This window comes from Spea bombifrons, chromosome 10 (assembly GCF_027358695.1).
Source record: "Spea bombifrons isolate aSpeBom1 chromosome 10, aSpeBom1.2.pri, whole genome shotgun sequence".
Lineage (NCBI taxonomy): Eukaryota > Metazoa > Chordata > Amphibia > Anura > Pelobatidae > Spea > Spea bombifrons.
The window spans coordinates 5,719,476-5,732,697 of record NC_071096.1 but is presented as its reverse complement, the minus strand read 5'-3'; the positions used below and the strand labels follow the sequence as shown (position 1 = coordinate 5,732,697).

General features: G+C 43.2%; 2 protein-coding genes and 1 long non-coding RNA gene across 4 annotated transcripts in view; all 3 read right to left on the bottom strand.

Annotated features, from left to right (window-relative positions):
• Positions 1-1,393, bottom strand: part of LOC128467858 (golgin subfamily B member 1-like) — a 35,721-nt gene extending 34,328 nt beyond the window's left edge. Inside the window, exon 1 of the mRNA XM_053449591.1 lies at positions 1,272-1,393. The gene's annotated coding sequence lies outside the window, so the exon portion shown is untranslated. The remainder of the gene's footprint in view (positions 1-1,271) is intronic.
• Positions 1,394-1,824: 431 nt separating this feature from the next.
• LOC128467859 (guanylyl cyclase-activating protein 2-like) lies at positions 1,825-6,646 on the bottom strand. The gene is made up of 4 exons (XM_053449592.1): positions 5,103-6,646; positions 4,327-4,476; positions 3,403-3,511; positions 1,825-2,534 (listed from the first exon to the last, which is right to left on the bottom strand). Exons 1-4 carry the CDS (start codon positions 5,295-5,297, stop codon positions 2,407-2,409), a joined length of 582 nt encoding a protein of 193 aa, XP_053305567.1. The 5' UTR covers positions 5,298-6,646; the 3' UTR covers positions 1,825-2,406.
• Positions 6,647-6,651: 5 nt separating this feature from the next.
• LOC128467860 (uncharacterized) lies at positions 6,652-10,384 on the bottom strand. Of its 2 annotated transcripts, none has more exons than XR_008345764.1 (3): positions 9,766-10,384; positions 9,518-9,605; positions 6,652-6,701 (listed from the first exon to the last, which is right to left on the bottom strand). It is a non-coding gene; the product is annotated as an uncharacterized LOC128467860 (long non-coding RNA). The 2 variants fall into 2 exon arrangements; XR_008345765.1 differs by lacking the exon at positions 6,652-6,701 and adding an exon at positions 7,421-7,466.
• Between the last annotated feature and the right edge of the window lie 2,838 nt (positions 10,385-13,222).

Below are 13,222 nucleotides of genomic sequence, written 5' to 3'. Positions count from 1 at the left end.
GGAGCCACTGTCACATAACCGCTGCATAAACCACAGGCACAAATAATTATTTCGTGGCGCTCTATCCTCCTGGACGGCATTAGATAAAACTCCCATGTCATATTTTTAGCCTTAAACTTAAACTTTTTTGGGGGGTTACTGGGGTCACATGACATTAACAATGGCTTACTGGAAACCTCAGAGAGCAGTCTCTCAAAGTGACAGCTGGAAGAAGGTGGGGGATTACCCCGCAGCTGTCACACACAAGGATGGAGGAAGAAGAGACAGCCAGGCTTATCAGACGACACGGGGCGGGCGGCGATGAGACGCAGGGACCTCTCTGTAAACAAATTAATTACATGGAAACAAAGCAATAATACAGATGGCAGCACAACTTGTATTTAATATTGATTGTAAGCTCCTCTGTCCAGGGTCCTCCTCCCTGTTGTTTCTGTAAGTCAAATTGTTGTTATATACTACTTGTTATGTCCTGTCTGCCCATTTTACAATGCTACAGAATACGATGGCGCTATAAAAAACAATATATATATATTGACGTACGTTTCTGCCCCTCATGAGAGGGGGATGCTTTCATCAGGGGTCCCTAGGTAGCCCCCTTTAAAGGGCAGTAATCTATATATGTTTTCAGGGAGCGATGAACGAACGCACACATCTGCCGCATTTTGACATCATGAGACGAACCCAGCGACCGACGAACAGCGGCACCAACTCAATAGGCTCTCCCATAGGTGCCCCAGGTTAAAGGCAGGATTTGGTGCCCCCCGCCTGGGCTTGGGTCGCTGCTTTTTAGGATCAGGGGCGTCCTGCCACCGGTACAAACACCTGATAAATAGGTGAAGGAGCGAGACCACAACGTGTAGCATACAAAAACACTACGAGGCGCCAGTTAGGAAGAAGTAAAAAAAATAAATAAATAATAATACAGAATTTCTGTTAAATTGCAGAGCGTTGCTTACAAGGGTCACAATGAGGTGGCCCAGACAACGGCATTTATTCCAGTTGGGGTAAAATGAAATACCCCAACAGTCACTTCCAGGCAGTACTTAGCCTGGGCCCAGGTCAGGGGGTGAGGTGCAATACTTCCTAAACAACCCCCCCAAACTGGCATGCCAGGGGAGCTGGGCAATAATGTGGAAGGGGACTCCCCCGTCTGTAATTGGGGTGACCCCCTAGCCCCAGGGGCAGATTCCATCCCCCCACTGAGCCTGAGGCACCTGCTCCCCACCTTTAAAATAAGCCAAGCCCCTCCCACTTTTAGAGCAGCTCCTCACCTCAGCCCCGTGGGGCATTAGGAAAGCCTCATGTCCCGTCGCTTTGCTACCCTTCACACTCAGTTGCCCCCTTTACCCCACAGCTTCGCTTAGGCCGCCATCTTTGGAGAGGATTACTACCACAGCTGACGGTGCACGTCGAGGGGGCGGTACCACGGGCATCCAAGCCCCTATCTCAGAGCACGTGACTGCCCATCAGACTTTGCCAGTCTTAAAGATGGCGACCGCGTCGTTACTGGTAAGGATGTACTGGTAAGAATATAAATCACACAATGAAACAATTGTGTCTGTATATTAACTTAAATAAAATGATTGTGTCTTTATTAACTGCCCCTTGTATATAGATTGCGTGTCATAACTATTACAAAAAATACAGAACATTATTGTGTACTTCGCCACAGCAGTGCGAGCGTCTTCAGAGATCCATTAATGCAGCAACTAAAGATCTTGTGTGTTGGCTGCCCCTGAGTGGCATACAAAGTTCTATGCCAGGCAAGCTAAAAATGTATTAAGAACTGAATTTCTTTTAAAAAAAAATGATCACATTATTCCATTTTTTTGAGTAATAATATTTATTGATTGGTTTCAGTGGAAAAGATGCCCCACAGATGCATTCATTATAATGTCCAGCAGATGGTGCTATTTGATAGGTGTTGGGTAAGATCTGGATCATACCGGGCTAGAAAAGTCACATTAGAGTGACGGGAAATGAAATTATTTGCGTCATATCCATTCCTGGGAACTTTCTAAATAAGCCGACCCGGAGACTCTCCAAGTATTAACCCTTTACTAGCCCGTTATAAAGATTCTATGTAGTGACTAATCAAATGTGTTAACCAAATGGCTCTAATACCGGTCGTCATGGAAACCTTGACTTGTCATTATTTAAAGATACACTTAATAGAGTCGCCTGTATTCAAGCAGGGATATCAATCGTAACATACTGGGGCAAAAGAACCAATTGGGAGTCTAATGTATGATCCCAGCAGGTAGAATAGGAATATTCTACCTGCAGTCAGACTGTGTAACCCTGAGAATCTGCCCCTTCACCCTGAGATTGGGGCAAAACCCCTAAGGCTTAGGGGCAAACCCTGGGAGTTCCCAAAAGTAACAAACAAGGCAAATACGATCATTTTTAAAATAAAGCACTTTTCCTCCGTTGCTCCATAACCCAGTTATACGGACTTGTGTTGAGCTGCAGCATCTTCAAGACCCATTCATCCTTCTTCGCTCCTTCTATAAACTCTTCGAGTGAAAGCTGGCCTGGGAAGGAGAGACCACTCGAATTAGCCGCTGAATCCATGCGTACGACAAAAAAAGAAGCTGTACTGAAGAACACCCGCGGGAGGCTGTCAGTGTGTGATGGCTGGACATGCTTATCTACACGGGCCGGTGGTAGTGTGAATGCGTGTGCGATAGGATGCGGCGGAGGATGGTGCGGGCAGCCCCCGTTTTATTAAATTGGGTTCAGGCTTTACAATGTGGTTGCCAGGGGTTGATGGCAAAGGCGTGATCGAAGCTTGCCTCCCAACAGTCCCTGTTTTTGAGGGACTGTCCTGATTTTTAGGCAACGTTCCACTCTCCTCCTATCCGAGGTAGCTGTGCAACTGCCCTGCTTTTCTTGGCATAGGGGATCCTCGGCCGGTTGAGGAGCTGCAAAATCAACAGACGACTGGGTTGTTGACCCACAGACCTCCGCTTTAAGCTCACGACACTCTATTGCTAAGCACCACGTGGTGGCTCTTCAGGTGAGATGAGCAGGTGGCCACACCTCTGGCCTGGCCCCTCCCTACCTCTTGCCACACCCCCTAAAACAGGTGTCCCAGTTGGACACCTGAAATTTTAGGGGGCATGTAGAAGTGATTGGGGTACAGTGGGTGTTGGGGGCATTAATGGGATGGGTTTTTTACATAGATGGGTAGTTGGCGCAGGTTACAGTTAGATTTTTGGGGCAAGTTGTCTAAATTATGTGCACTAAAAGTAATAAACTGACAGTCTTCATACAATCTTCACATGGGACGAGGTGTAATAAATGCGAAACCAGAGAAATTAAGAATACAGAGGGGTCTAAAATTTGAACTGCCCTAGAATCATTTTAGGGGCATCCAGTGAATGCAAGTCCTGATTTTACCGTCTCCGTTTTCATCAACAAGCTGAAAAATCCTCTCGCAAACGTCGTCAGGGCTCATTAATTCTGTTTCTGGATCCCTTTTCCAGTCTTTCTTCACACTATAAATTGACTAAAGAAGAAAACAACTAATTATCTATAAACATTTGGTTTTATACATTTTTTGCATGTTTAAGTTGTTGAATTTTCACGGACGCCTCCTCCGCGTCCAGTCACGTGCTGGCAGCGTGGGGCGGAGCCATTCGCTCCGTGCCGGCGCGTGAGCCAACGGGAACCGTCTGAGTGGCGGGAGGCGTGATGTGCACACACACCACATGCATGCCGGGTGGCCATGCCCACAGATCCAGATCACACTGCTGGGACAGGGGTGAGACTCCTCCTTCATTACCCCAGCAACAGGGGCTCTCCTTGTCACCTGGAGCTATAAAGCCCCACTACGGCTTTTCTCGCTCCCTTTGGATTGGATGCTCTTGGACAGCTTTGTTTGCTATTGGGTTCCAGACCAGCCAATTGGGGTGTACTTGGTTAAAAACGCCTATAAGTATTTTATAGGGTCCCTATGCTCTTCTACTGACCAGATTTCTCCTTTCCCAACAGCTTAACATCTTACCCAAAATAACTCCCAGAGTCTTCCCTTTTTAATACTTTAAGAAGATACTACGGCGCAGGGTCTTTTTTGACCGACGGTGGGTCCACAAAGCTGTTTACTAATAGTAAAGGGATATTTCATTATTTCCTGATCTTTTACTAATGAAATACAAATAAACCGAGATTTAGAGGCTAAGCCGCTCGTATCTACTTGGCGTGTATAGAGGCTATTTTGGTCGCTGACCGACCTGATTAGCTAATGGTAGTTACATAACATTCTATTATACATTGTCAGTGAAAGGAGCGTCGTATAGGTTTTACACCACGGGGTGCCAGTACCTGTACGATTTCTCTCAATTCCCTTTTATCTACAGAACCGTTTCCGTCCCTGTCGTATATTTTAAACGACCATCGTAACTTGTGCTCCAGTTTCCCACGTAGTACGAGATTCAGAGCTGCCACGTATTCGAGAAAATCAATTGCGTTGTCCTGTAAGAGCAAAGTTGAGACTAGTCAGGTTCAAATGAACTTATTAGGAATCCATAATAAAGAACACACCCCGTGTTAGAGGGATAATTGTATCTCTTTTTTGTAACTTTTTAGAAAAAAAAAACCCCACAATTCTACGTCTTAACTGTCCAGTATGTAAAAAAAAAAACAAATCTCCCTTAGAACGTTCCTATCATTCCCGTAGATAAAGTTCCTTCCTTATATTGACCTTGAATAGATCTATATGTGAATTTAGGTTCTTGTAGAGGGAAATTAAGCCTTTAAAGTACCCAAGTACCCCGTGGCTCTCCATCCCACATGCTGGACCAAGGGTGCCAAAGAACAGAAGAATACATATCTACCATTGGATACATGGATGTATCTCTGCTTAGCCCTTGCTGTGGGCACTTTACTCCAAAACCATTGGGCCGTTATGGCTATCAAAGCCACCAAATGGAGCAAAGAAAGATATCTACAACGGGAAGCTCAAGTCTTCCTCTTTATCTTCATGGAACACCAAGCGTAAGGTCAGGGAAGATACAAGAAGAGACTGGAGGCCCTAAAAACACTCAAGCACGTCAAGCATGTCTTCAACACAAAAGATAAACAGTAAAGCATTGTCTTACCCCATTTCTATCAAAAGAACTGAACATTCTTTCAACAAATTGTGAAGCTTCGTGGTTCTCGGAAATTCCAAAAAATCTTCTAAATTCGTGTTGATACAAAGCTCCGCTAGGACATTCGATCACAAACTTCTTATACAAATCTTGTAAGTCTGCCACATCGATCTCCTCGGCACCAGAACTTTGATTCTGCCCCATTTTTTAGAATTTTGTCTGGATTGTCCTAATTGTGGGGCTCACGCATTCCGAGTTCCGTAGAGATCTAGCGTCCATCACACCACCGAGGGCGAAAGTTGGAGAGCTGGAAATAAATACTGTCTCCGCAAAACACTAGAACCCGTCTATATATACAAACCAAATACGCTGAAATCTGATGAGCTCATTAGTAGGGTCATTTAATTATCTCCCAGTAATCCCTTTTTTTTTTCTTTTCTGATCCCAACATGAAACCATCAATGCTTTTAGCAAAAGTTTCAGGATGAATTCATGAAAACAGACAATTTATTTTCCCCCGGAGTAAACAAATGAAATTAAACTTTACAGAGGTTTGACCATATTTAGTGAACGAAGCAGCTTTGTAAGGGCTGTAAGTTGTTTCCAGTGACCTTCAGAGGTCATCCTCTGAGACGGGAAGAATGAAGATTTCATAGACGACCAAGAAAAGGGGGATCTTTAAAAGTGAGGGCAATAAAGGTACGGAATTCACTGCCAAGGCAGGTGGTTGTATCCGATACAACAGATGCCTTCAAAAAGGGTAAAAGCAGAACATACCGGGCTATAAATGATAGAATAAACATTAATATCTTAGAGCTTCTTGATCCAAGGAGAACTCTGATCCCCTTCGGCTGTCAAGAAGGAATTGGCAGAATCCAAAAAATAGCTTAATTGGGTGTTTTTTGGATCAAAAGCAGGAAGGATCAGTAGATGGGTAGAACTTGATGGTATCTTTGGCTTAGTTTCTCAAGTTCTGTGATAACATTTGCTTCATTTTGAATGTTTTCTGCTAATCACGAGGCTACTGCACAAAAATAAATGAAGTAGAGAGAAGAAGTTATCTTGTTCCTGAATCAGAATGCACGCTGGAGCCATGTGATTGCTACTTTAATGCACTGGGTGTCCAACTGTCCATCATTCATGCGGTTTGTTACCAAATAACAACACTTTTAACCACAAACAGACTTTATTCTAAAATACAGATCGCGAGGCAGATGTTTTATACAAAACTCTCTTTTTATTTTTCTACTCATCACGCAGGGTCCATCAAATTAAAACCAGGCTGGCGAGTCCGGTGGAAACGAATAAGATTGTGGCACAAGTTGTAGGAGGCACCATATGGACAATAGGTATTCACACAACGTGATATCACGATACATTAAAATGACAGATGGTCTCTACTTCTTCCAGTCATCGAGCTTGGATCTCGGCATCCCTCCATACGGTTTGAGATAAGCGTCATCCCACGTCTCCGTACGTTCTCAGGTGTTGGACCAGCCACACGTCGAGGTATTGATAGAGAAACAGGGGTCCATGAAGAAAACGGCTGGATTAGTGAGGAACTCTTGGCGAGGATCTTCTGGGTAATTCTGGAAACCTGATGAGAAACTTAGGAAGCAGAAAAATACAAAGTCAAATTTACTGATGCCTGTTATCCAGAGACTGCATTAATATCTCACATAAAGAAGGAATTCTTGCATGGGGTTCTTGCACTATTAATGGTTCCTGTAGAACTGAAGTTCTAGAACCAAAAGGAGCTCAAGTGTGATTATGTTCTCTGGCCCAATTGCCCTGCACCTTTGGAACTCGCATGGCTGTTGTCTTATGGGTGAACAGGGAAACTTTTGTCTCCATCGAAATAAAGTTCCCTTGTTCTTCTGCTCACAAGTTCATGACTGTGATGACATTCAGGGTTCCGGGTTATGAAGATACTATCGATAGCTCAGTTCTTCTCTGCAATATATAGGATAGTTGCCCAAGGACAGACAAGTGAAATGAAGATGGTGGAGGACAAGCAGCGGCCCTTTCTTCTTAGATGGACTAGAGTAGCATTTTTACAGCAAAACAGGGCTTCATCTACCCCATTCCTTATCTCTGTTCCTGAGGCCCTTTCTAGCCCCAGCCTGACACTAAGTAGCATTTGCTATAATTATACAGAGATTTACAGATTTAAATAATTCACTGCTTACAGCCATACCATATGTTTAACGACTGCACTATGTTCCTTCCTCTAAAAGGCCTTATTGTCCAGTGCCGACATCCCTTTGGTCAGGGTCTCGCTATCACGGCCGCACGGCAGTCGTTGAGTTGGTAGCCTTGGAAATGAACCCGCGTAGGTTCAAAATAAACATTTACACCGGCAACGTACCAAACCTGCCATATGAGAAAAAAAATCATCGACATTCTCATAAATCCAATTTCTGCTTCATTATTTTATTATATTTTTTAGGTTGAATATGTAGAACCTCATTTAATTACAGGCTGGTATCAAAAGACAACATTAATAGGCCTAGGTCTCATCTTAGATCCACATATACCTGTCCCGTACATGTTTAAATGCTCTTATTCCCACTTCTACTGGGAGGCCCTTCCGCTTATCTACCACATAAAAAATGTTGTTTTTTTAAACCAAAATGTGGGATTAAACTTCTCACCCGTGAGTTTAAATAAACCGTTGGATACATTGTTCACTTTGATGCACAAAGAAGAGAGCAGGACACCCAAGCTGATGATGCCAACGATACAGCAGAGGAATTGAATTCCAAGGTTGGATGCGGACCCCCCAGTCTGGTTATAGGGTGGGCAAACACTATCGCAGTGGGCAAAACTGCGAGTTCTGCAATTTCTAGTTTCTGCCCCGGGCTTTGGCGTATCATGCGTGATAAACATAGATTGAGTTATTTTATCCCTGGACCTGATGAGGCAAAGAAAATGATCTTCAGCAGCTTGTCCAAGACCAACGTTAATCCCCGGCCCCCGAACATCTAATCAGGGTAATGCGCGGTGGCTGCGCCTAATCTAAGGATTATTCGTAGCCCAGGTCTCCAGAAACACATTACTTTCATGATATACGTTATCACCGGGAGCTTTATAGCTCATCTATTTATCGACGTTGATCAATTGTTACTCTACTAATTGCCAGGACTTTATCTTGCTGACTATGAGCGACACATCGTGGGAAAGGGGGAGTCCATACCTTCCAATGGTCACGATTTGCACGGGCCAGTCCTGATTTTGCCATTCCATTCCGCTATCCCACTAATCTCTGCCTCTGTCCCGATTTCATTCTCCAGTGTCTAGAGAACTGGAGAACGCATGCTGTACATGCGCAGCTCTCTCAGTGACGCTACCCAGACTTCACCCCCAGCTGATCTGATTTGCCAGGGGTAGAAGGAGCCCCATGGATAACAATATTTTTCTCCTTGGCGCTATATATACAGTAATATACCACCCAGCACTGTATACAGTAATATACCCCCTCACTCTCTACAGTAAGAATCCACTAGCTCTGTATACAGTGACACCCCCCCAGCGCCTTATATAGCAATAACCCCCCAGTGTTGTATACAGTAATAATAATAACCCCCTCAATGCTGTATTCTGTATAACCCCCCCAGTGCTGTATACAAATAACCCCCTCAGTGCTGTATACAGTAATAATCCCCAGCACTGTATACAGTAATATAACCCCCAGCGCTGTATACAGTAACCCCCCCAGCACTGTATACAGTAATATAACCCCCCCAGTGCTGTATACAAATAACCCCCCCAGTGCTGTATACAGTAATAACCCCCAGCACTGTATACAGTAATATAACCCCCAGCACTGTATACAGTAATATAACCCCCAGCGCTGTATACAGTAATATAACCCCCCAGCACTGTATACAGTAATATAACCCCCCAGTGCTGTATACAGTAATAACCCCCAGCACTGTATACAGTAATATAACCCCCAGCGCTGTATACAGTAATATAACCCCCAGCGCTGTATACAGTAATATAACCCCCAGCACTGTATACAGTAATATAACCCCCAGTGCTGTATACAGTAATAACCCCCAGCACTGTATACAGTAATATAACCCCCAGCGCTGTATACAGTAATAATAACTCCAATAAACTCCCTTCATCTGCAGACTCAGAGGCCGCCATTGTTGTCAGTATTTATTTTGTGTGACTTTTCTGCTCAGACACCACACTGAGCTGATGCTTTATGGTTATGCCAATAAAGTCAGATCCTCCATAGATTTTCATTAGCCGGAATGTGAGTTGGTGATTAGGACTGAGCCATTCTATTGTTCCCCACAGGCAGTATGAGAATGAGTCGGGGTGTTTGCCTAGTAGATCGGGGCTCAGATGACAGAACGAGAATCATACAAACGGCTGATATGCAGTTGCCTAAAAACACAAAGCGTACTCACTGTGAAAGGGTACACGGAGCCTGGGGTACCTTGTGACAGTCGGTCGCCTTTACGCGTGATTTTCGGGTGGTTTCTGGCAGTGCCTGCGCTATAACAAGAGCAGATAATTGTTCCAAGAGTTGCGGTAATTGTTTGAGCTTCCACAATGCTCTACTTGTCTTAATATGTCTTAGAACAAAGAACACATTGTTCAACAAGTTGAAATAGAAAACCATTATTTATATTTATAGTAGGAATCTAGAACTTACCCAGCAGATGACATGCAGTCTATTCAGAGAAAGGTTCTAGAGCAACATTCTAAGAGCTTTCTGCACTAACTATACATTGTAAGATTTTCCTACAGTTTGGTCAGAAAGATCAAAGAAAGGGTCACTTGGAAAGACTAAATCCATTCCTGTGGTCTCCTCCAGCCCATGTTTCATAAACCAAACGTTTTCTATCCTTGCACTTTTCAGATAGTAGACATTGGATATAGTGACCTGGCTGGGGGTCCAAGGTGCCGGAGAATTGAACCAATGGTGGTCCTACCATATAGGCTAGGTGACCCAAGAGCAGAAGACCTGTACATCTGATGGCAAATGTCACTTTTTACCCTACCGACTTCTTCCTTTGCCTGATTTTATGGGATAATGTTATACAAGAAACTAATCTGGAGAAAGAAAGTTGCGATTGGCCCTTGACCCCCACTAAGGACGGGTTACACTTGGACAAATGGTTTGTGAAGCGTCATCTGGTTTAGTAAATCATTAGAAGGAATCATGAAGGAATAACAGGTTATGGATGAAATAATCAGATAGGGGAAGTTACAACCCTGGGTCCGAGTACGCCGCGCACTTTGGTGACGCAATACAACAGAAATGACCTTGACCAAGAGACCATTATTTCTCTGTAGAGACTGTTTAACTGCAAAAAGTAACAAGATAAATGATACAATAAATGATCACGATACAATGTGTAAGGTGGATATACAGTATAAGTCCTAGTATCTCACTAGGATAGATGTGGAGGGAGGTAAAAAGCTTTGAGACACGGACCAGTCAAGTTGCCCCACGGAGGAGTTTCTAGTATAAAATGTATACAGCATAGGTGTCAATGTAAGAGTTCCGTGGCTTTCAACAACACCTAGCAGAGGGCAACGAGACATACCGGAAAAACACGAAGAAAGCCTTTATGGAGAAAGAGTCCATTTATTATCCTTATTTATTGTTTGCGCAACAATGGATGTGGGTCAATCAGCTACTGAGGGTAGGATGACCTGATGGCTCAGTTCCATTGTTCACAGTTAAAGGAGTCATCGGGTTACCACAATTTAGATCACCAACTAATCTGTTTGCCCCTGCACCCCAGGGGCAGGATGGGCCTAATTCTAGAAACAGGAGGAGCTCATGGCCCACCTGCAGATGCCAGGCTAAGTGGGGTCATGTAAGGTGACATTACAGGACCCCACGGCAGTAGAGCAGCAGGTCACACCATGGGTCTGAAGGTAGCAGCCGTCCCCTGGTGCCACACATCTAAAGGAGTCACACACACCCAGCTGAACATGGGGCAGTTCTCAGGGCTGATAGTGACCTCCCGTCTGACCTACAATTAGCCTGATTTTATGCACCAACTTAAATATTTAGTCTCCTCTCAGGCGTAACAATCTTGAGGGCAGTTGGAAGATCAGTCATGTGAATCAGACCGGTAGATGATCCCAGTTCTCTAGGTGGCATGTTGGTAAGAATGGTCTAATAAATAAAAATGTGACAAAGTGTATAAATAAGGATTGAGTGGAAGTCCTGAATCTGCTGTCTATTGGTGAAAGGGAAAGTTCCCCGGAGAAATACCGTAATGCTTGAAGCACAGTATATAATGCTTGTAGTGTAACTTAGAAATGAAAAATGTGGATTTTATATAATTCTGTTCCAATAAATGTCCTTTATCTACAGATCTGAAGGCCGCCACCTTTAAAAGTCATGTGATGTTTAAAATCCCTGCCCTGCTGAAACACCACACTGAGCTGATTCTTTACGGCAATGCTAATGAAGTCCCGATTCTCAAATGAAGTCCTTTGCTCCATAGATTCCCATGAGTCAGAGAGTCCGAGGAGTGCCGCATTCCTCCACCTAGATAAATTACTAATTAACTTCCACGTGTACATTTCAGTTTGCATGTGATGTCTCGAAACCATACCCCGGTGTACTTCTGCCCTGTGAGCTTAATGTACAGTTACCCCTCAAGTTAAAATTTAACTTTAAGTCAGCAGACTGAGTTGTCTTATTTACTTAATAAAACTCTTTCTCATGATGTATTTTGTACACCATAAAAATTATATATATATATATATATATATATATATATATATATATATATATATATACCGGTATATATATAATTTATAGAGTAAATATATATATAATATCTTTAATTTATACAGTAAATATATATATATTATCTTTTAGTTATGCAGTATATATATATATATATATATATATATATATATATATATATATATGTATAATGTTTTAACTTACATCTACATTAAAAATGGAAATGGGGGACCGTCTCTTATTTCTTCCCTAAAGAGGGAACTACAGATTGATCTTAACTGCATATTTACTTAAAAGTCAGAGGTCAAGACAAGGATAATATATACATTGGATAATGTCTACAGAGGAGTGAAAGCCAGACAATCCACCCTTTACAACAAATTGGTCAGATAAGAAATACATTTGTTTGTATTAGGTGATAAATGTGATAAATGTGTAAATACACTCTCATTCAAAGGTTTGGAGTCCGTGTTTCTTAAAGAAAAGCACATTTTGTCCATTAAAATAACATGAAATGGATCAGAAATCCAGCGCAGACGGGGTTAATGTTGTAAATCACTATTGTAGCTGGAAATGGCTGATTTTGAATAGAATATCTTCATAGGCATACAGAGGCCCTTTCACTCCCATCACTCCTGTGTTCCAATGGCCCTTTATCACTCCCATCACTCCTGTGTTCCAATGGCCCTTTATCACTCCCATCACTCCTGTGTTCCAATGGCCCTTTATCACTCCCATCACTCCTGTGTTCCAATGGCCCGTTATCACTCCCATCACTCCTGTGTTCTAATGGCCCTTTATCACTCCCATCACTCCTGTGTTCTAATGGCCCTTTATCACTCCCATCACTCCTGTGTTCTAATGGCCCTTTATCACTCCCATCTCTCCTGTGTTCCAATGGCCCTTTATCACTCCCATCACTCCTGTGTTCCAATGGCCCTTTATCACTCCCATCACTCCTGTGTTCCAATGGCCCTTTATCACTCCCATCACTCCTGTGTTCCAATGGCCCTTTATCACTCCCATCTCTCCTGTGTTCCAATGGCCCTTTATCACTCCCATCACTCCTGTGTTCCAATGGCCCTTTATCACTCCCATCACTCCTGTGTTCCAATGGCCCTTTATCACTCCCATCACTCCTGTGTTCCAATGGCCCTTTATCACTCCCATCACTCGCTAATCCAAGTTTAAGTTTAAAAGGCTCATTCTCTCAATAGCCTGAACCGAAACATTAACCCCCAACAGTGCCAGAGAGAATTCTGTATTGCGTTTATCAGCCACCATGTCCTAAATTGTAACGAACTTTGGCTAATTTGTTTTGTTAGAAACATTTTGCTTGTTGGTACATTGTATCCATTCATTAAGGAAAAAACAAACAGGAATAATCTACTTACTT